The sequence below is a fragment of the Anabas testudineus genome, chromosome 13 (assembly GCF_900324465.2).
Source record: "Anabas testudineus chromosome 13, fAnaTes1.2, whole genome shotgun sequence".
Taxonomy (NCBI): domain Eukaryota; kingdom Metazoa; phylum Chordata; class Actinopteri; order Anabantiformes; family Anabantidae; genus Anabas; species Anabas testudineus.
This window is the reverse complement of record NC_046622.1, coordinates 10,910,543-10,933,439: the sequence shown is the minus strand read 5'-3', so window position 1 is coordinate 10,933,439 and position 22,897 is coordinate 10,910,543. Positions and strand designations below refer to the sequence as shown.

At 39.6% G+C, this 22,897-nt stretch overlaps 3 protein-coding genes across 6 annotated transcripts; 2 read left to right on the top strand and 1 right to left on the bottom strand.

Annotated features, from left to right (window-relative positions):
- Positions 1–1,719: 1,719 nt before the first annotated feature.
- Positions 1,720–5,085, top strand: ccnp (cyclin P). Of its 2 annotated transcripts, none has more exons than XM_026376819.1 (9): positions 1,720–1,890; positions 2,397–2,522; positions 2,897–2,972; positions 3,185–3,354; positions 3,512–3,610; positions 3,744–3,899; positions 4,023–4,181; positions 4,305–4,483; positions 4,715–5,085. In XM_026376819.1, exons 1-9 carry the CDS (start codon positions 1,837–1,839, stop codon positions 4,875–4,877), a joined length of 1,182 nt encoding a protein of 393 aa, XP_026232604.1. In that variant the 5' UTR covers positions 1,720–1,836; the 3' UTR covers positions 4,878–5,085. The 2 variants fall into 2 exon arrangements, with proteins under 2 accessions (XP_026232604.1, XP_026232597.1); XM_026376812.1 differs by having other exon boundaries at positions 1,721–1,890; positions 3,182–3,354.
- A 2,069-nt stretch (positions 5,086–7,154) lies between these two features.
- Positions 7,155–16,236, top strand: si:ch211-132b12.7 (CiPC domain-containing protein). 2 transcript variants are annotated; one of them, XM_026367999.1, is made up of 4 exons: positions 7,155–7,412; positions 12,068–12,250; positions 12,853–13,043; positions 13,606–16,236. In XM_026367999.1, exons 2-4 carry the CDS (start codon positions 12,076–12,078, stop codon positions 14,611–14,613), a joined length of 1,374 nt encoding a protein of 457 aa, XP_026223784.1. In that variant the 5' UTR covers positions 7,155–7,412; positions 12,068–12,075; the 3' UTR covers positions 14,614–16,236. The 2 variants fall into 2 exon arrangements, with proteins under 2 accessions (XP_026223784.1, XP_026223777.1); XM_026367992.1 differs by lacking the exon at positions 7,155–7,412 and adding an exon at positions 7,605–7,793.
- On the bottom strand, positions 16,203–22,653 carry LOC113167396 (sodium- and chloride-dependent GABA transporter 2-like). Of its 2 annotated transcripts, none has more exons than XM_026367967.1 (14): positions 22,436–22,653; positions 22,221–22,355; positions 21,274–21,414; positions 20,866–20,953; positions 20,605–20,737; positions 20,388–20,522; positions 20,202–20,305; positions 19,923–20,047; positions 18,767–18,879; positions 18,552–18,689; positions 18,219–18,321; positions 17,911–18,011; positions 17,536–17,706; positions 16,203–16,343 (listed from the first exon to the last, which is right to left on the bottom strand). In XM_026367967.1, the coding sequence occupies exons 1-14, from the start codon at positions 22,593–22,595 to the stop codon at positions 16,233–16,235; spliced, it is 1,758 nt and encodes a 585-aa protein (XP_026223752.1). In that variant the 5' UTR covers positions 22,596–22,653; the 3' UTR covers positions 16,203–16,232. The 2 variants fall into 2 exon arrangements, with proteins under 2 accessions (XP_026223752.1, XP_026223763.1); XM_026367978.1 differs by having other exon boundaries at positions 19,923–20,017.
- Positions 22,654–22,897: the final 244 nt, after the last annotated feature.

The window sequence follows — 22,897 nt, the reverse complement described above, 5'->3', positions numbered from 1 at the left end:
TGAACTTTTTTAAAATTGGTTGTGAAGCCATACACTGAACCTCGCTGCTAGCCACGCTTTAAGCAATGCTTCACAGCTAAACATGCAAGTTAATACCCCTGACCTCTCCTGTAGGCATACACAGGCACAACAAGTGCCTCTTCACTATTGTGTAAATACCAAAAAAAAAAAAAAAAAAATGATGGTGAATGCAGCATTAGTAGAAGGAGAGGCCTGCAGCTTTGTAGTATTTGATTTGCAGCTTTACTATGGTTACCTTGCTTCTCTGTATATTTGAATGTGATCAACAGTCACGAATGTCACACCTGATGCTGGTGTTTCGGGATTTTTTTTGCTTGTTGCTGTTAGTTGAAGCTCAGAGGGCAATGAAAAAAGCAATCTTTGAGGGGACAGTCTCTGCACCCCCTTTGCAAGACTTTACAATGTAACGGGTGATACATTCTACAATCTGGTAGCTTATAACATTTGCAACTACAATGTGCCAGTAAACATTTATACTGAATAATGCTTTGAGTCTTTTTTTTAAATATATTTTACAGTGTACACTGTTCACCTGCTCAATCTTGTTTAATCTACTGCAATAATCAAACTTTTAAAAAGCATACATATTGTAGTGTTTGATGTGTTGCCACTTTGAATGTAGCCAAAATGTGACAGATCCCTAATCTTGTTTCAGTTAATTTGATGGGTGAGAAGATGTTTTTATTTTTTACTCTTGGCCAAAGAGGTCAAAACTTGACAATTTAAGGTCATAATTACATATTAAACCAATTAGACCCGTCACTCATCTAAATAAATAACATCACAGGTATTGTGCAAAAAGTAGTAAATAGCATTTAGGCAATGGTGTATTTTTTGTATAAATTATATTTTAGCATTTACATGAATATAAAAAAAATGTACTGCATTATTTACATTTTTTTTAATGTAATACGGTAGTGGGGCTGAACTTTGGGACTTTGGACTTCAGATTCTTTCTTAAACCCTTGGTGTGGCTGTAAACATGACACATTTTCATAGACGTGTGAGGTTTTTTAAGGAAATATCCTACACATTATATATTATTATAGTAAGGTCGTGCTGTCAATCTTCAAACCTATCGAGCAACCTGCCAACAGTGCAGAGATTGTCTCTTCTAAAGGGAGTGAGGCTCTCCTTTCCAACCAATCAGAGAAGTTAGTAGCCTAATCATTATAGCTTCTTATTAGTTGTCACTTCATAACTACAACGACTAAATTCAGCTACTGACAGTGAAGGGCTCCATGATGAGGAGTGGATTGATTTAAAGTATCTTATATTGGCAGTTTCACTTCCTAAAGTTACATACAAACTTATTAGCTTTAATTATGGGATAATGTTCTGTGGATTTTTTTGTCTGTCTCTCTCTATTATGTAAATAATAACAATAATTGCAGCATTATTTCAAACGAAGGAGGTAATCAAGAAACTCTCAAACGCAATGAAGAGGACACCTCCGTTAAAAATAAAGGTCATGCGAATTTAAAAATGGACACAATGATCAAACAAACACAAGAAAAACTGCAAGAAATGACTCCAGATCTTAAATGGTCGAGTAAACCAAACGATTCTAGTGACATATCGCGTTATGTCACGCTGACCCATGATATTAATCATGATAATTAGTTTCTTTTCCAAGCGCCGGGCGGAAGTCCTCGTCCTCACCTGTGTCCCCACCCCAATCAACGCGGCCCACCTCGTCTTTATTAGCGGCTGTCCGGGCAGCATGGCGGCTCTCTCTGCTCCAGGCTTTCGCCGACACCCGTGAATAAGTAGCTGCAAAGGCCCGGCACGGGAACTCTGTCTCCGGCTGTAACCATGGCCAGGACTGGTTTCTGCGACTCCAAGCCTCTGCTGGACTTACACAAGAAGGTGAGGATTGCTTCAGTGTGTTCCGCAGGTGCAAGTGATGGGAAGGTTTGAGCACCGAGATGTGCAACCACACGTGAGCGTTTATCCTTTTCCACCTTCACCCTTGATGTCGTGTATTAAGGCCCCTGATGGGGAAATTAACAGACTACAATATATATTTTAGTTCAAGTCAAGTTGGAACTAATACATTTCAGCTCAGCTACATGTCTGTGTTGCCAGGTAAGTAACTTCACACCCTTGCCAGGTGTGGAGAGAGTATTGATTAGATTGCTGGGGTGAAACCTTGAATCTCCATGAGCAGAAGTGAACCACAATTGGAGCAATTTCATTTCCTGGCATTACTGTGCACTCAAATCTGTCATTCTGAGAATAAACCGAGGCTACAGATATCTGCATTATACATGGATGAAAAAATGACATATTTTAGTCTTCGTAGTAACAAAATGGCTTCACTGGCTCTTTTAATGTGTGTGGTGTCTTTGCAAATACTGTCTGTTGTTCCACAGGTGGATGAGAGGCGAGCCCCCTTAAGAATGTGGGCTAATGCCTGTGGACCTCTAGATCGTTGGCAGCCTGTTGAAGTAGATGAGTCCAGGGTGGCCCCTGTCAAAAAAGAGCCAGAGCGCAGATGGGTACGCTTCCAGTCCTGCTTGTCAACTTCACATACTAAAGTTTCTCTCTCATCGTCCTTGAAGGCCACTCGCCTGCTTGTTTTCCAACTATCTCTGCCCTACCCACTGCTCAATATCTGGGTCAGGTGTGTTCAGTCAATTAGAAGCTGTAAATGCTCTCCAAGGCCAGGGTTAGTCTTAAATGATAATTTAATGTTTAGAAGTATACTGGATGTGAAGGACCTGCTCTCTGCTACCATCTACATTTCTTAATCATTCTATTTCAAGAAGTAGATGCAATCTTTCTTTGAATCAGAGGATCAACTCAGTATTTATTAATTTACTGTCACGTTTAAGTGCACGTTTCCCTCATGTAAGGTGTTGTCTGTTTGCAGGAAAGGAGGTTATCGATACAAACAAGTGAAGGCATCATCATGGGGTTTCATGAAGACAGTCAGACATGCTTGGCTGGTAGGACTAAAGCTGCGCACATCAGATACACTCTAATACATGCAGTTTACTATTTTAATGTTTGCATAATTTCAAAGATGAAATACATGTACATTTAGTGTAGCAACACTTTGATAAAACTAGTTACACATATTAAAGTTGTATGTTTAACTGGTCTAAAAACAATCTGCCTATATGTAGTGTAATGTCGTCCATTTCATCCTCTGTAGCAGATGGGTGTGTGGAGGGTCCTGTGCTTCTTTACCCACATGGGCTGCAGGGTCTTCACAGTCTACAGGCATTGGTGCCAAGTTTGCTGCGCCGTGAAGTAGAGATTGCACTTGAGAAGCTGAACCTGATATGGGACCGGACATACGCCTGGGACATGTTTTTGGACATGATGGTGAGACACTGTGAACACAGTTCACTTCAAAGCTTCATGCTTTTATCAGATGCTTATTTTCACTGTATATCAATGTTATTTGGCACCATCATGTATTCTCACAGTGTAACTGCATAATCACTTATTTTGTGCCTCATGTTTTTTTTCCATCCTGCAGAGAACTCAAACATGGCACTCTTTTCCCAATGCTGACCTACCCCGACATTTCACAGATGCCACTCGAGCTGTCCTGGTAGATTGGCTCATTCAAGTTCACGTGAGTCTCTCCTTAAAACACAGCTTGTCTCCCTCAGTCAACCAGAAAATAAGCTAAGTTGTAGCTTTACGTGTCATATGGTCTTTAGAATGGTTTCTATACTCTTATGTAGCTTTTCAATCTGTGCTATCAGGAGATAATGCATTTCCAGGATGAGACCCTCTATCTGGCCATACACCTCCTCAACCGCTCCCTGCGTCAGATCAAGGTGACCACTGCCAACCTGCAGCTCCTCGGCATGGTTTGCCTCTTCCTTGCTGCAAAGAAAGAAGAGTGCCTCCTCCCTGAGGTGTGCCGCTTCATCTCTCTCCTGTTATAAAGCTGTTGCATTTTAAGCTTTGTGTGAAGTCCACTGAATTGACTGAAGTTCAAACGCAAATTGTTCCTTTATTATTTATGCTACTTCTCCCAGGTGTCTGGCCTCTGCTACTTGATGGACCACACATACACTAGACACCAGCTGCTACGAATGGAGCGGAAGGTCCTCTGTGGGCTAAAGTTTGATTTATCCTACACTCCCCCTCTGCATTTCCTTCTCCTCCTTGCCTCCATTGCTCGCTGCAGTGCTAAGGTAGCTTTACTTTGACTGTTTTCCTTTGTCCAATTTGTTTTTTAGACAATTTTTAATACTTGATGGATCCACAGTGCTGTGTTTAAAGTCTGTGTCATCCCACTCTTCTCTCTTTGCCATCAGGTAGTATGGATGGCTCGCTACCTGCTTGAGTTGTCCCTCCTGGAGGGCCAGTGTGTGGTGTTTCAGCCCGTGCAGCTGGCAGGAGCAGCTCTCTGCTTGTCCCGCCAAGTCCTGCAGGAGCCCCCGACACCAGAGGGGGAGGCTGCCTGGTGTCTGGCCTCCAGCATCCATGTCGGCAGGTGTGCACCTTAGTTTGGAAGATCCCCCTGCTCCATCTCATCTCCCATGCCATTCAGTGATTGCACCTTATCCACAGTGCTTTTTAAAAGCCCTGCCCTGACTTGATGAGTGCGGCAGTTGTCGAGCTGGCTTCTGCTCCTAATTTGAGAGCTGCAAACTTTACTTTGCAGGTTTTTAATGTTCAGTATTTGTCCTGTCAGTTTAAATTCTGTATGCCTTGTGTGTTTCAGTGAGACTGCCCTGCTGAGGATTATGCAGATTTTGGCCAGTGCTGCTGCCAAGGCCCACGGCAGAGAAACCTGTGCTACTTTTATTAAATTCTCCTCCCCAGAGACCATGCATGTGAGCAGACACCTGGGTCTAAAGAACGCTTCTGCTCTGCTGGGCGTATGACATATCCTAATCACAAGAACTTCATTATATGGCAGTAGAGATACTAGATCAGTTTAACCTGAGGACTTGATTACTGTGTGGTGCAAGCCTCTGGCTAGGTATTGGTATTCTTTGCTGAATCTTCCCAAACTCTCAACTCTCAAGGAATGGTTGAGGATGCTGTGTTAAAGGTTGGGTTCCAAACATTCTGACAAAAAAAAAAAAAAAACGGCATGCACTTATCATGCATTTGATTTTTGCCAGCCAAGTGGCACACACATTTTATAATCTACTCTTGCAGCCAATTTAGAAAATATTTGAATTGTTCTGATGTGTACTTGTCTTGTCATTTGTGCAGAGGATGAAGTCTGTCATTTGTAAAGTTTTAAATGTAAAAATAAAGTGTCTGCTGCAAAGTAATCTAACTTCAGCTTTCTATTCAGCACATATGTACGAGATTTCTGAAAGTCCAAGAGGCTGCAAACCAATAAGACAATTGTGCGATGGTTCCTCTGTTCATTAAGATGATGTGTAATGGTTAGTTCAAGCTATTAAGCGGTATTGATTCAACTGGGATCATTTGAGGCTGCGATTTGTGCTGCTGTTGAACTGAACTGCATTATACAGAGTGGTGTTTGTGTCTTAAGGTTAGTCCTAATATAAACGGACAAAATAATAGAAACACTTGTCAGTATAATGCAATACAATTCAACAGTGCTGTAAACTACATGTTTCAAAAGCTGAATTGTTAAATACTGTTGACTCAACACCTGAACATTAACCTTCAAAAGAGATTTAATGTACAACCTTTGTTAGACTGCATTAGTTGTAGCTTGAAGCATCTAAAACGGTAAAATTAGTAACTTAATATACAATAGTTCCAAAAAATGTAAAAAACCAAAACAGTTTTCCCAACCCATCGTAAAATATTTTCTGTAGAGAATCACTTTTGTCCTACACTTGTTCCATAAGCTGAACTCCCAGGTACGTGCAGTAATGTTATGCTTATGATGGCTTTCACTTCAGCAAGCAGAAACGTTTCACAACAGGATTCTTGTCACAGACTATGCCGGATGAATCCAGGAATGTGGCAGAGATGATGTGTAATTGGCCCCTGTAGTGCCCTGCTCTGTCACCAGTCTTCACTTGCTTCATGGCGTTCCTTGAGTATTCAGTTGAAAACTGACCCTGTAGTTTGTGCTGGGTTCGTGTTATGTTGTACTGCACAACAGCCTGTCTTTGTTTAGGTCTAGTCTTTCAAACTGTAAACTATAATCAACTTTGTGTCTATTCAAAGACTATTGGCTGACCTTTAAAAACCTTTACAAGCTCAAAAGCATGCTCAGACTTCTAAACAGTATCTTTTGTTGATGTCCTAAATGGAAAATACCAAGACAACAATATAAATAAAACAAGCTGAGGAATTATTTCATACATTTGTTTGATGACTATACTGAAAAAAGGGTGCAAAGTGTATTCCAGAGGATACTGGATTGTAAAGTATACAGTAGTAGTAGTATTAGTAGCAGAGATAACTTAAAAGTCTCTCACCTCTTCTAAAGTGGTTCTACTGCTCTTTTAATGGCAACGGTTTCCCAATGTTATGGTACTGAAAATATGTATCAGCTTACGCATAAATACTGAATGATTGTTTGTTTGATTGTCAAGGTAGCTCTAGTTCACACCTCCAAACTAATTTTCTTAACTTATGCTAACACCTGACTCCAATTTAACTTTTTGAGGTCATTATTCAAAGGGTTCACATACTTTTTACTGAGGCTTTTATAGTTGTTCTCAATAAAGACATGAAGGATCTGAATTTTGTTTTGTGTGTTTTTATTTTGGGCACATCATATTTGTTAATACTCTTGACTTAGATGAAGAACAGATCTAATTTTTAGGACAAATTAATCCAGAAAACCATGTAATTCCAAAAGGTTCCCATGCTTTTTGTAGCCACTGCATTTAAAACTTGCAGCCTTTAAGTGTGGCTCCAAATTTAAAAAAGGACCCCTGCTACATGCATGCAAAGCTGTCTTGACTAGTCGGCTGCTGAGTGGAAGAAAGTAGAGCACGATGTCAAGCAGAGAAACCCATCATTTTATGCGCTTCCATTAGATTTTAACCCTCGATGTGACTTTCACTGACCAGCACGCCTCCTCCTTGTGTTCTTCCGCTTCCGCTTCCGCTTCCTCTTCTTCTGCTGCTGCCGCTGTCTCTCTGCCGCACGTGCGCTACTTTCTGATTGGCTGTCGCAGTGTTTTCACGGACCAATGAGCGTCCAGATCGCGGACAACACTCTTAGCTGGATGTGGTCCAACAGGCAACAAACTTAACTTAACAACCTGATGTTTATTTGTGTTTTCAGTGGACTATTGTGTATCTGACCTGTACCGGCACACAGTATCCGATGGCATAACATGTCGATGTTATGTTTTTGTTTTTTTTACTCTTGAACATTTCGTCCTCACGTTAAACAGCGGCGTGAAGTTAGCTACAATCAGCTGTTGGTTTTTCAAAATAAAAGAGTGAACGCTACCTGTGGCTCCCGTTTAGGTAAGTCCTGGCATAGAAGTACAAAATGGAAATAATGACATGGATATACAGATACTGAATGAATAGATTAGCTAGTGCTAATACAAAATACATATTCATTTATTAATTTTTATTTCAGCATTTTTGCATTTTATTTTTCACCTAACCGGATTTGCTCTTGCTCATGTTGTTACACTTGACAGACCTGACAAAATACCCACTCGGTTACACCGTGTTCTTGTAGCACGGCAATTTGAGAAAGGTCCTTAGAAAGGAGAATGAATGTAATTCCGTCAGAGAACAATTATGATACAAGTGCTGTGCGTGAGCGTTGTTCTGCGCCCTAAAATGAATCACAAACGGGGAAACTATTAATTGGAATTAATTATTTTCCATTTAAAGGTAAGTTTTCCTCTAAAGATACACAGGAGCGCTAATGAATCTGTTGGTGTTGAAAAGATGCCAACATTTGTATGTCTCTGATCCCAGCGATCACCTCTTTGTTTTTCAACTTTGGCGTCTTTTACGTGTCTGTCGGTCTGTAAATAACACGCTGTGTTGTTTAAATGTCAACCACTGTGATTAGTGAGTGTGGGGTTTTTTTAATACGTGTTTACGACCAGTGTGAAAGGAAGTGCATGTAAAAGGGCCGGACTCAAAGTTGAGAGTTACATAACGGGGGAAGGACGACGTGTGTGTGTGTGTGTGTGTGTGTGTGTGTGTGTGTGTGTGTGTGTGTGTGTGTGTGTGTGTGTGTGTGTGTGTGTGTGTGTTTCAGATGAGAGCGGTGTGCGCTGCCTTCACGGAACCACTGCCTCCGAAAATATCAGACGCTTGGGCCGAGCGTACATGAAACAGTAGTTTATGATGGAAAGATGATAAACTGTAAGAAACATTACAGTTTATCATAAAAGTCACTATCAGATGCAGGAATATGAAATGTTTCCTTCACTGCAGAACTTTATGTTATGTTGTTGCTCTGGATTATATCTTGTAGTAGGCTTAAATGTCTAACACAAGGCTGCATTGTTGTTTCTAGTGTGCTTGTACAGACTTCTATTCCTCACTCCTCTTTGACACTATATACTCATAATAGTGAGCACAAGGAGTATCTGTTTAGCTGATTATTTCCATAACTGATTCAGCCACCCGTGTGCTACTATACTGTATGTGTCATGGTTTCTAGGCACACCAAGAAGCTATTTTCAGTTACTAAAAGCATCAAAATCCACTGATTATTTGATGAGTTGTATTTACAGTATCTGTAATTGGGAGATTGGGATGTACAGTGGCAAGGAAGACATTGTGAAGCTTTTGTGATTTTATGGTTTTCTGCATTAATTTAAGTCAAGAGTATTAACAACTATAATGTGCCTAAAATAATACCAGATCTTTTATGTCTTTTTTTGTGAGAACAACCATATAAAAGTGCTAGAGCAAAACAGCATGTGGATGAGTTGAGGTCTGGGCTCTGACTCGGCCCCTCCTGAAGGTATTTTGTTTTTCTGAAGCCATTTTGTTGTGAACTTGTTTTGGTGTTTTGGGTCATTGTCGTGTTGCATCAACCAACTTCTACAGAGTTTGAGCTGACGTACAGACATTCTCACATTATGCTGAAGAATTTTTAACACACTTGGGAATTCATGTTCCCCTCAATCACTGCAAGCTGGCCAGGCCCTGGGACAGCAAAGCAGGTGTTTCCTCCACCATACTACGATTAGGGTGATGTTTTCATGATGATGTGCAGTGACCTTTTTATGCCGGATGTAGTGTTGTGGAGTCTTTCCAAATAGTTTAATATAGTTTCATCAGTCCATAAAACATTTTGCCAATACTGCTGTGGAGTGTCAATGTGCTCTTTGACAAACATCAGGCATGCAGCAATGTTCTTTTTATTACATCCTGCTTGTTCAATGTTTTACCTACTGTAGATTCATGAACACAGATGTTCGCCAGTTCCCATGATGCCTTAAAATCTTTGGCTGTCACTCAAGGGTTGATTCTTTACCTCAATGATGAGTATTCAATGTGCTCTTGGGGTCATTTTGACTGGCCGCCCCCTTCTTGGTAGAGTAGCCACAGTCCCAAAGTGTGTCCATTTGTAAATTGTTGTCTAACTGTAGACTGGTGAATTTCTAAAGTTTTTGACATCACTTTGTAACCCTTTCCAACTTTATGTAAATCAACCATTCTTGATCGTACCTGTTATAGCTTCTTTGAGTGAGGTATGGTTTCACATGTGTTTTTTGGTTTTTTTCTGTGCAGAGAAAATTCAAAGAGTTAGAGGGTTTTTTTATGTTATGTTAGCCCTAGTCCACACCCTCAAAATAAATGTCTTAACTTATGCTAATACCTGACTCCAGTTAGCATTTTTTGAGGTCATGATTCCTTGGGTTCACATACTTTTCTTGTCACTGTATGTGCATCGTCCTGTAATGATCATTATGATCACATTGTTGCATAATAGACTATTGAATAACCCGTGTGTACTATTTGATTCTGCTCTGTTAATGTTCAGATACATTGCAGTTTCAGTTAGAACCTGTTTGTTTACTTTGATGTCCTTCCTCAGGCACTTATTTCAGCTCTCAAGTGTTTCTCACAAGCGTCATTTTGGCTGCTACACCCTCAAGGCAGATAGCTCTCTGTGAGCAGGCTGTCAAACTAAAAAAAACTATACATTTTTGTCCCTTTGTTCTGAAATGGCCTATAGGAGTGTTTTCTGAAAAAGCACCCCTCAGGCAATAGGTGTACTTGTCTTTCATCACCATGTTTGCTATAATAAACAGATGGCCCTTACCAGTGGCCATAAGGTCAACATACAGATCGGATGATGTTTTCAGAGCTCAACAAGATATTTTGTCCTGATGAACAATAGCATTAACCACAATAAACAGAAAGGCTGCAGTTATGCACCAACACTCCTCCATAGACGCTTCAAAGGGCCTCTCATTTTAGAGCTGCTAGCTTATCTGCAAGGCCATAAATGTGCCTCTGCAACCTAACTTCCTCCTGTGCTGCCATCATCAGTACTCTGGCCACTGAATGTTGCTGAGAATAAAACTTAACTGTCGGCCATAATGAGCTACTCTACATACACTGATCTTGATGAATGATTAATTCAAGTTGGAAATCTTTACAATTGTACATTGTATAATTTGTTCACAACAAAATGACAAAACGGTCAAGGGAAACTAAAATCATCACTTGCTTTATTGTACTCCCGACAACATTTGGGCATGCGTCAACACATATCTTGGGCCATCTCCTTCCAGATCTAGCTCCTGGACAGCCAGTAGCAGCACTTTGTGTGTTGGATGCACCAATAAATAATGTCCTATATGTTCAGTGGGATTTAGATCAGGGGGACACGAACACCAGTGATTGGCATTAATGTCTTCATCATCCATCCATGCATATACACTTTGGATACATAACGCTGTGCATTCTGCACAAGGAAGAACTCAGAGCCCACTACACACGAGTAAAATCTGACAATTGTTCCGAGGATTTCAGCCCAGTGCCTCACAGCAGTTACCATTTGCTAAGACCACTACCATACTGCTTGATAATGTTAAAGGCAGCACAATGTTCACCGCTTTGTCTCCAGACTGTCACGTGTGCTCAGTGTGAAGCTGCACCAACCTGAAGAGAGGACATGACTTCAGTGGTGGACCTTCCCATTCTCTGGCAAATTCCAAACAAGCTGCACAGTGCTTTGAGCACAGGTCATACTAGTGGCCATCAGGACCTCATGCTACCCTCATGGAGTGTGTCTCTAAAGGTTTGGGCTACAGGTACTGCCTCCTGCTACTGGTAGTGAGAGTTACAGAAACAAAAAGCAAAACTCAAGAAGACTCAACCTTGAAGGATAAGGAGAGAGCATTTGTCTGTGGCCACAACTTATAATACCAATCCATTAGTGGGGGGTGTTATGCATTTGTTGAGTGGACTGCAGGCTGGGTAAAGAGGCTGCGGATGAAGCAAACCATTTCTTGACTTGGCAACAGCTTTGCTTATTACTGTAGTGCAATAAAACATTTGTGAGTAAAAGTCAGTAACGGTGGACACACCTATTCAGCAAGCATTGACCTGCAGAAAGGTAATGTGTTGTTGGGCTACGGCTACGTGACTGCTAAATGAACATAATAAAACTTACTGTTTAGTCTAAATTGCCACATATTTCAAAACTGAGCAAGTTCTTGCATATTTTCTGGTTGAGTCCAGAAATCAGCCCCTCCTCCCTCTGATTTCACAAGCAGTGTGAGGATTATTTTATTTACTGAGAGATTTTACTTTCATGCATTTGCTGCTCTGCTACTTCATATTATGCATTACGTTTTTATACCATAAGTACATAAAAATTATATTTATGTCTTTTTAATGTGTTTTTTAAATTACTAAATACACTAAAAATGTGTACACTATAATTATAAACTAATAAAAAAGAACTGAGTGTAAATAAAGTAACAGACAGAATAGTATTGTGGGCATATTCACTCATATTAACACAAAATGTTAATTCAATTGATAATTTGATATTGAAAATGTAGAAGTTGATAGACTGGGTAAGTTGGGACCAGAGTCTATCACACTTCCTAAATTATGAGTTAATAGTTATGGCTTTTCTGGCATTCAGAGATATGATTGATTGATGTCATGTGTTTTCTCATTAGGGTCCAGTATGCCAAAGGAACAGCCTCGCTTGCATGAGAAGAGTTCTGAGGCCACATCCAGCAAGAATGCCAAAGATAAGAGCAACAGTATGACTCTTCTGGCAATACGTGATCGTAAAGATGCAGATGGCTCCAGTGGAAGGGGCTCCCAGTGCAGCTCAGAAAAGGACTCTGGCTACTCTGGTGAGTAAATGTTGTTAAAGTAGAACCAAGAAAATTAGTTTAACAAAAGTAAATAACTGTAAAAGATGAACGGGACAAACAGTTATGGATTTGAAATGAAACGGTGACAATGTGGGGTTAATGTGCAGACTTTCATGTTTAATTAGTGTAGATTTATGTCAACAGAACAGAACATCATTGGATAAACTTGACATATACTTAAAAGAAGTCATAATAATATTGTGTTAGGCTCATTATTCTGATGTCCTAAAATTTGTGTAAAATGTCTGCAGTGGTGTTCACCTACTTTACATGTAAATCACAGCTAAGAGTGAGAGAGAAAAGACATTTTTCATTTCAAATCCACAGAGGCTAAATGTCATAAAAGTGTTGCTGTCCTAATATAATAAGGATGCAATTCAAGCCTAACTAATTGGTTAACCTATGCAATAAATGCATCTGTGCAGAATACTTTGCTAATTTTGTAAATTTTGTCAAGGTGGTAATATCTGTCAACGAGGTGAGAAAATGTATATGTTCAAAAAGCTCAACTGTCTTTCTGAACATGGCTTTACTTTTTATCAGTCAGCATCTCTCAATTTTCGGTTCTGTCTTGCCCACAGATGGCTCAGACTGGCAGCAAACAGACATGGAGGATCAGCGAAAGAACAGGAGCCAGTCCAGAGGCGGTGAGCCTTCACAGCGAAGCCAAATCCAACCACTTGGGCAGGGAAATTCTCGGGGTCCTACCTTCTTGTCATCAGGCCATGAGCTCTCACCCATCTACATCATCAAGAACATGATGCTGAAGAAGGTATGACAGATGTAGGCGAAGACAGCGAGGTTAGGAATACACTATAATCCTCTGGAGATAGTGATTGTCTGCAGTACTACTGCACAACATGAGGGATAGGGAACAGAGACATTCAGAGAGCTGAAGAATTTAGAGAAAGAGGGAAGAAGAGACAATGGTATAAATTAAGCAGAGTAGTTAAGTGAAGCTTACGAGGCACTAAATGTCAGAGACGGTGACTGTTGCAGTAAGAATGACAGTGTTTGAATAATCTGACCTGACCTTTTGCTCCTTTTTACCGTCTCAGCTAGTTTGTTTAAATTCTTTGCATTCACACAGTGACAGATTGGTATGTTCTGGTTTTCTGGAATTCCTGGTTAAATCTAAACCTTTAAAGAAAAGTGTTTTAATACAAAAAATGAAAAGCCCTATTAATCATTTACTCATTACTCTGAGAACAACCTCAGACTTTATTTCTAGTCCTTTTCTTGTTGTTAATATGCATTTTATGTCTTCTCATGCACTGGGCACTTGTTTTCTCCATGTGTTGTAGTTGTTCTCTTATTCCTCCCTGCCCCACTAGGAGGACCTGATCGATAAAAGAGGTCAGCTGCTCTGGAGAAGTGGAACCAAGGAGACCAGCGGTGCTGGTGCTCCTCACATGATCCTTCTGCAGCAGCCTATGCTGCCGACCCCCATGCAAGTCCGCAAGCCCCTGTCCCAGAATTCTGTCACAGAGAAGAAAATACCTGGCACCAATCTACCCATTCTCAACGCCTACCCTCGCATAGCTCCAAACCCTAACAAAAAGCCACCTGATAAATTGTCACCAACTGAAGAGTCCCGGAGTGTGTGCACAGAACACAAGATCGACACACCTGTGACAAGGAGTGTGCCTGATCAGCAACCCTTTAAGCAACCCAAATTTGCAGTCTCAGCCTCTGTGCAACAGTGTTCCTCTTCAGCCAGGGGGAGTCAGTCCTCCTCCAGTTCGACTACTACTTCCTCAACCCAGGTGTCTCAATCTGTGTCCAGCCTGCACAGCACCTCCTCTTCCTTCACACCCAGACGACTTCACAGAAATGGCCACACTAGTACTCGCCACCGCCGTTTCCTCAACACAGTAGAAATCCTCAGACAGTCAGGCCTGTTGGATATTACGTTGCGCACAAAGGAACTACTGCGCCAGAGCAACACCACACAGCAAGACATTGCCCAACTGCGTCAGCACACAGAGTTACTGTGGCAGGCTGCTGGCAGCCACAGCCTGAATGGTATCACGGCCTGGGAACACCTATACAGAGCCATGGCTAAGTCCGGTAACTACCCCAACCTACCCGATTTACCTATCCTGACTGAGCCAGATTTAGCCGCTCATCCGGAGAGTATTTCCACACCTGACACCGACAGGGAACAGGGTGCTGAGAACTCGGATGTGTCACCATCTCACCTTTTCACTAACATGCCAGATCCAAATCAGAAGCGTGCTGGACCGCAGCAGTCTCACTCAAAACAAGACATGGACTTTGAGGCCAGCGATAAAATCTCAGAGAAAGTCACCTTTATGCCTCCTGACAGTTCTACTGATTAGCACCGTCTGTAGTGCCTTTACAGGGGGAGCAAGTACTCAGGGCCAGCCAGTGGAGAACCAGAAGCCTGTGATTTTATGTGTGATTTTAATAGTTTATTCCTGCTTAGTTAAACCTAGTTTTATAGGGGGCAAAATATCTCTGCAGGACTATGGAAATCAAGTGACGGCTTACGGTTTGTTCCCACTTCACATGTTGTAGTTTTGTTTTAGGTTACCAGCATGAATGTGTTTAACCACTCAGAGATGGTGGCTAATTAATGCAAAGTGCATTTTAATCTCAAGGCACCATCTTACTAACATTACCACTGCAGATTTTATAGAGCCACATAGCAAACATTTGTGAGCCCCTTAAAGAATTAAGACAAGACAGCGTTTCTCCAGGAGACAGAGGAAACTGCCTTTTACACAGATGTGTTAAACTTGCACATGCACATGCATTGATGACAACCACCGTATAAATCAGGTTGGTTGACCATTCAGTGTCACCCTAAATTTATCTCCTGGTGGATGAATGTTGAGATTATTTCTTATAATGTGCTTCACCTGAGAGACAGAGAGGAATGAGTCCAAACAAGGTGAAATCAGGACCTTTAGAACAACACAGCCAAACAAGACTCTCAAAGCAATGTCTCTTTAAGGAAACCAGTAGCATTCAAGACAATACTGGAAGTTGAAGTGCCAGTCTTCCTAACATCACAGACAACACTACCATGGACTTCTACACCAGTGCATTTCAACAAGCCTTAAAAATCTTTCTCACAATTCGCTCGTATCATTGTTTTTTGCATCATCAGCTTAGGTTATCATACTCTTGCGAATACAGCTTGCGTCTTTGGTTACCCACAGGATGTATGAATATAACAAAGCATCTTCAAGATCTTCAGTTCACCAGTTACCGTAATCTTTCACGCAGCAGCTCTGTTTTCACAAAGCAGTTATATGATCATATGCGTTAGTCAAAGAAGAAAAATGTTGGTGATTTTTCTTCTATTTCTTTGTGCTTTTTCATATGAGAGGCAGTGCTGTACACATTTCTTTCATAACTTTAAGATATTTAAATAAAGAGATATGAATGTATTTTCAGGGTATCATGTTATTAAGGTTGGTTATGGCACAACTTTGGGTTTTGGCTGAAACACTGAAGGCACCACAGCATTGACTTGAGCAAAGCTTTGAGTCACTGTCCTGCTGACGATGATCCGACAGCGACTTACTTAAAGTGGCTAGATTTTTGTCTCAACATTCAGTGTGAATTGGGACACTTTATATAAGTTCTAGTTCAAGTTCTAGACACGTCTCAAGAAAAATCTACACAACAGAATGCACCTTACTACTTTTCGAATAGTCAAAATAAAGCATTTGTAAATGGGAAAAAAAAATTCAGTTGGAGATTTTTTTTAATATATCGAAAATATTTTTGAATTAGTACATGTTGTTCATTTTGATGTCACAATACACTTGCAGTTGGTTCTGTATCATCTGATGTTGCATCTTTACATTGAGAGAAGTCTTGTCTTTGGATTCTACACTTGTATAAAGCAAAGCTGGAAAAGTAATGTCATACTCTGTAACCATCCCGTTCAGTTTCTTGACTTGCCAAAGTAAAGGAACCTTTCATATCAACTTGTAGTGAATTGTTGCAGTCGTTCCTGTTCAATGTGCAGTAGCTCAGTTTCTCTCCTTCGAGTCAGTGACCAGTCAGGATCAGCTCGGCACAAGTGATGGAAACGCTAGGAAATTGAGAGGAAAGGTCAGTGTCAGATTGTACTGTGGTACATGTTATCAGTTTATTGCATATACATGGAATAAAAAAACAATGAAATAATTCTATTAGTAATAAGGAATACGGATCCTCCATATTTAAATGTTAAAAATTAACATTTACTTTGGGACAGACTTTAGGTTTATAAACTTAGCTGTACATAGATTATAGTGATACATTTAAAAAGTAATTCTAACAGCTTACTTGTAAAAGCTTTTCTGACATTTCACATAGAGCTTGAACCATTGTGCTGAGTTTCTTTATCTTCATAATACATGTAAAAGTAAATGGGTATGATGATAACATCTGTTTGACTACATTTTTTTCATTGTGCTTTTGCTTTTTATTGGCACATACAAAATCTTTTATAGTGTCTATAAAAAAACGTCCTCTTGGAAGTTTTCACCTTACAAAACACCTATTCATGTTAAAGGCAAAACATATCTATACGTACAGATTTAGAACTGAAAATGAGTGATTGCATAAATAATCCGACACTTTAATGTAACTCATCTAAATCATCACTGTTCATCACTGGTGTAGCTGTGGGTCTTGGAGTGTTTATTTGTTTCACAATGTTGTTTTTCTGCCAGGATACTGATTCACCAGTAAGTTGACCTTCAAGGTACACGTGTATTTATACTTCAGTCACTGCCTTCAGTTGTTCTGCATTTAATGTCTGACTTCTGTAACATCCAGCTGCACCAGTTATGATTTACTTGACCTACTTGAAAGGGGTTAAATACCTATACAATCACTTATGTTCAGTTTTACATCTTTAACAATTTTATATTAGTTTGAAAAGAACTGTTTTTTGTTTTTTTTTGTACATTTATGTAAAAAAAGTCAGATCGACCATGATTCAATGTTATAGAAAAAGAACAAGAAAAATTACAAGAGTGCTGTATTAGTAAATGTTTTGCATGTGGATTGTAAGAGAAAAAGAAGATTGATGAATGAACTCAACTTTGATTTTCATTTCATGAAGTTTTTAGAAAGGTGATGAAAAGACTGTGTTCACATCCAGTCATTATATGTTTATGGGTCATGTAAAATCTTCATTTCAATTAGAAAATGATTTATTTTTGCAACATATAAGATGAGCTGTGTTGTTAAATTTCTTGAATTAACTGTCAATATCAGTCATACAGTTAACCCACCTGACTCAGGGTACCAGTTCCAACTCCCAGCTTATACAGTGCCCATCCCGGCACAAGCAGGATGGAGGACAAGGCCATTACCCAACCCAACCCATATGCCCAGTCTGGGTACAAGTACCAGCGATTAAAGGTCAGAGGCTGGTATTTAACTAAAGAACATATAAAAGAGCTCTGAGAAAACAACAAAAAAAAAAAATACATTATTTTTCTTTTTAGTCTTTGTTTATACACATTTTGTACATAATTAGATATTTTAAATATAAATAATATACTATACAAATTCACAGGTTAAGTGCAGTCAAATATTCAGGTGAAACTGAGGAAGGACCAGGGTTGTTAGAATATTTATGCTACAACAATGAAAGCTGAACTCACCAGCGAGACCAGTGGGGTGAGGTAGAGCCAGCAGATTTTGAAGAAGGGATTGGCGTTCACACCTGTCATGTCTTTGATGATGTCGTACAACCGTTCTGCCCCTTGATGGAAGATGAGATTGGATCAACAATCGGATATCTGTGGTGGATTACGTGACCTGCTGTAACTGCATATAACCTTTTACCAGCATGGACAGTGGTCAGCATGGGCATAATGACTGACCTGCAGAGAGTGTGTTCAGTCACAGCCAGAATTGAATTTTTAAATGTAGCAGAATGCAGGAGCTGTTCTTTTAACAGGCTACCTACCAAATATCCATCCCAACGCCAGTGTTTCAAACACACAGAGAAAGAGGATGCAGGCTCCATTACTAGCATAGTAGTCAAACATCTGGAACACATACATCCCTCCCTAAAGACAACAACGAAGACGTTCACAGTTCATTTTATTTCCATTAGATATCAACTTCAGATGTATAGACGCCTATTGGAGCCTTTTTTGTTTTTTCCTGTTTTGCATTATTACAATATTTCAACATATATGTTGTAATAAGACAGATGTCATTATAAAGTGGTTTATAAAACATAAAAATAAAGAGAGATTAGTTTATTTTGGCAGTAATACACTGCCATATCACTAACCTCAGTAATCATGACAAGCTGAGAGAAGAAGCATATGAGGCAGAAGGTAAAGAGTAACCATTCCCGTCGGCCTGCTCTGCGCATTACTGTGGGAAACATATCTATGATGGATGTCATCACCACCTCCAAGGCAACAAACTGTACAGAGAACACACAGCTTAAGTACATCCCCAAATGTTATTGTGTTAACCTTAAAAAATGTGTTTACATCTTACTTGTGTGTCCAAACCCAAGAGGATGAGCATGACAAAGAAACAGACGGACCACAATTGAGGCAGAGGCATCATAGCTACAGCCTGAGGATATGCAATGAATGCCAGGCCTGGACCTAGAAGACAACATCAGATTCATCTAGACTGATCTTCTACTAATGGCCTTTGCTGTCCAGCAAAGGTAACGTGACGTAAAGGTAAATCATTCTGTTATAGAGGACCAGATGTTAAAGCAGTGAACATAAAGCAAATCACACAGTATCTATTCACAAGTGTTGCTCTATGTAAGATCAAGAAAATGACATTTGTAGAAACTGGAATGCAAATTACAATTTATTTTCACCTATTATAAAAACCAACAGCCAGTTAGGGTAAGTGTTTTTATTTTTATTATAATTCACAGCTTTTATTCTTGGAGAGAGGAAAATAACCAAGCAAGCTGCAAAGAAGTGACATTTATATGAAAGTACTACTAAAGAAACAGATTAATGCTCTGTTAAAAGAAGGTGCTGTACAGTAGCTTGCGCTGATATGATGCAGTCTGTCACTATTGCTTTGGACTGTTAATATTTGAGAGTGAAGACGTGTTATGTCCTGACCTCAAAGGTTGGATTCATGTAAACATCAAAATTTAGCTGCTGTCAAATGCTGTCAATTGTCCACAAGATGGCAGCAAATGTTTACCCACCATGCTGCATTCAAAATCATAGTTAAATAAAAGCATTCATTGAAAGAAAAGAAACATATTTTCATTGGTTAGCACCAATACATCAGTCTAAGCTGTATTTTATTATTACTGCTTGAGGTAGATCTATTAAATACTTTGTATAAAGATTAATAGCAGTCCATTGCTTACAATGTAGGGGTCAGTTCCCCCTGGGAGGAAAGAACAAACAAAACAAACAAAATAAACAAAACTAAACATTTTTTTTCCTTCTATTGTTAGTGCATATTTGACAGTATTTTTTCTTTAATTAAAACAACATGGAAAGTCTGACATCTTCTTTACACCAGCTAATGGTTAGAACAGCTTAGTAATATATTTAGTATGTTCTTATGTAAAGTACAATATCTCCATAGTGAAAAAAATTCTAAGAATTATTCAAGTGACATAAGTTAAGTTACTGCCAGTCACAGTGGAGTAAAATACTTAGTTTACCTGATTCAGCCACTTCCGCAATAGGAACACCCTGCTCATGAGCCATGAACCCCAGCACAGAGAAGACTGCAAATCCAGCAACCACACTGGTAGCACTGTTCAGCAAACACAGACACAGACTATCTCTGCAGAATATAATAAGCATAATGCACATTCTAAGAAGTCATAGCAAATAACGTTAACATATAGCACATCACTTTAAATACTGTTGGCATATTTCTGGCAGGTGTAGTCTGTATTTAACCCAATATGCAGAGTCGCACATTGACTAATACTTACTTATAACAGTTGTTGCTGTAGTGGTTGTAGCTGCCAAGGACAGCTAAGGAGCCTACACCCACACTGTATGAGAAGAAGATCTGAGCCCCTGCCTCCATCCACACCTGTTCCAAACAAAACCACATTGAATATATTTAACACTGTCTATTAACACTGTCATGATATTATATATTGTAAAGCTCCTACCTGAGGGTCTGTGAGTCGTGATGTTTCGGGCTGAAGATAATACACCACACCTTGTAGAGCACCAGGCAGAGAGAGTCCACGGATCAAAAGAATCAGCAGCATGATATAAGGAAAGGTAGCAGTGAAATACACGACCTGGGAATAAAAGGACAAATGTGACATGTACAAATATACTGTAGACATATTTACAACAATAAAGTGCATATACTATAAATACCTTTCCTGTAGATTTGACCCCTTTCCAAATGCAAAAGTAGCAGATGACCCACATGACAATTAGACACAGCAGTATTTCCCACCTTATGCTGCCTATCTCCTCAATCCCCCCTGAAATAGAGAGAACTCGTCGTCTAGAAGGAAAAAAGACAATTTTGTATTTATCAGAAATATTTCATCTTTAACGAAATCTCACCTAAAGAGTAATTTTACTGCAGTGAGTAGCGCAGAGGCGTAGTACTTATGTTAATTGTTCACATACTCCCAGAATTCTGTCGCAGCAGAGGTTGAGTTTGTTTGATTTCTCCATTCAAAGGTTTTGTTTCTTGTTGAAAGGGCTACACAGTCATCTGAAAACATAATGAGAAAAAATATATATGTTTTGTTGTTTGGCAATGTCGAAACTTCTCATACTAGTATTAATCTTCTCTAAAATGTATTAGTATGTGTGGATTAGGCCTTTAGGAGACCAGAAATGCAATTTATCATTTTTATGTACAATTTTTTAAAAACGTATATCACGGGAGTTGTCATGAGAAAAAAGATTTGGCTGCACTGAAGACTTTTTATCATTCGGTTGTTACAAAACATCCTAAGAAATCACCAAAGTTCTATGATTTCATAACATAACCCAAGTTAGACTTTATCCATATGACAGTATCTGTTTTGCCTGTATTCCAGTAGTTGTTGCAGCTGGCCCAGGGGAGCTGGGGGCTGAAAGAAAAGACCAGGTAGAGCAAAGCCCAGGCCAGGATGATGATGTAGGTCATGCAGCTGTAGACCAGGATTAGCTGCCCACCATAACCGATACCTGCAGGACCAGATTTGGTATTTTTGGTTACACATTAAAATCTGACTTCATCCATTTCTCCATTTCATTTTACTCAGCCTGAGATCTTGCTTTTCTCTAAAGATTATTACGATAAAATATAAAGCAAATCTGGAAGACAGTGGCAGTGGATTTACAATTGAATTACACATACAATTCATTTTGAACTTAGACTCTAAATTTTTAGACACTGTCAAACTTCAACTAGATATGTATTTCACACGTGTCAACATGTTAATCGACATTGGCATCTGAGGATTCAGGTGCATTGGGTATATTTCAAAAAATGCTTTAATGCTGTAGTGCCTGTTAACAGACTTTGATGAGAAAATAAATATTCACTCATTCATTCAAACATTCAGTAACATGATTCACAATTTTATATTTTCTATTGTTATCTTCTAGCTTGAACTAAAGGTCATTCTGTTTATTCAGTAGTTGTTCTGCCTCACTGTTCAATGTCCTGACATTAGGGAGAAAACTGTGTTTGTCATGTCTGCTCTAGTTGATGTTGGCTCCAGACTGTCAGAGATGGTAATGAATTACTTTGGCTCACACACACAAACTTAACTAAACTAGTTTACACAAGTAACTAGACATGTTAACTGAAGAAAAACAATCCCCCAGCAAGGAGTCACTCAGTAATGAAACCGGCGGTCACTCATGGATTAGTCAACATTTTGAAATAATTTCCAGTGAAAACTGTTTTCTTCCATTTTTAAGGTGTGTACATAAGATTTCTGGAACTTCATGTCTTACTGCTCTGCAAAGTGTCATAATCAGAATACCTTCTGCTATTGGGCATAGTTTTCTCCAGCAGGTGACACCCCCTTCCTGTGTGTACTGGCCCATGGTGACCTCCAGCAGGAACAGTGGTACGCCACAGGTCACCACAAATACCAGATATGGCACAAGAAATGCACCTAATTTTACAAAACAGAAAATATTGTGCAAGTGTTCCGCTTTTGTTGAGTAACACAGGCAGAGCATCGTATTTACTTACCCCCTCCATTCTTGTAGCAAAGGTAAGGGAACCTCCACACATTGCCCAGACCGACTACATTTCCTGCCACAGCCAGGAGAAACTCCACCTTACTGCCCCAATGCCCTCTCTCCTCCACCTGCACTTGCTTGTCTTGTGATGCACATCTTTTATTCAACATACCCAAAAAAGCTCAGTCTGACCCGAGTATTGAAATCTTGCAGTCTAAAGTTGCGGTCCAGGATTCCTCTGCCTTTATATGCGCTACTAATTCTGTGTCATAGAATGAGCTACTGCCAGTTAATAAGTTCTCAGTGGAGTTATAAATTTAACTCCAGGCTCAACATAAATTCCAATCTTTAAACAAGTGATTTGAAAAGTCCAAGTAGGTTATTCCCACAACTGATATTCATTGATCTTTTATATTCTCACTTTTATATGCACTTTTTAACTAGGAAGCAATGACTGCATTTTCTATAACGT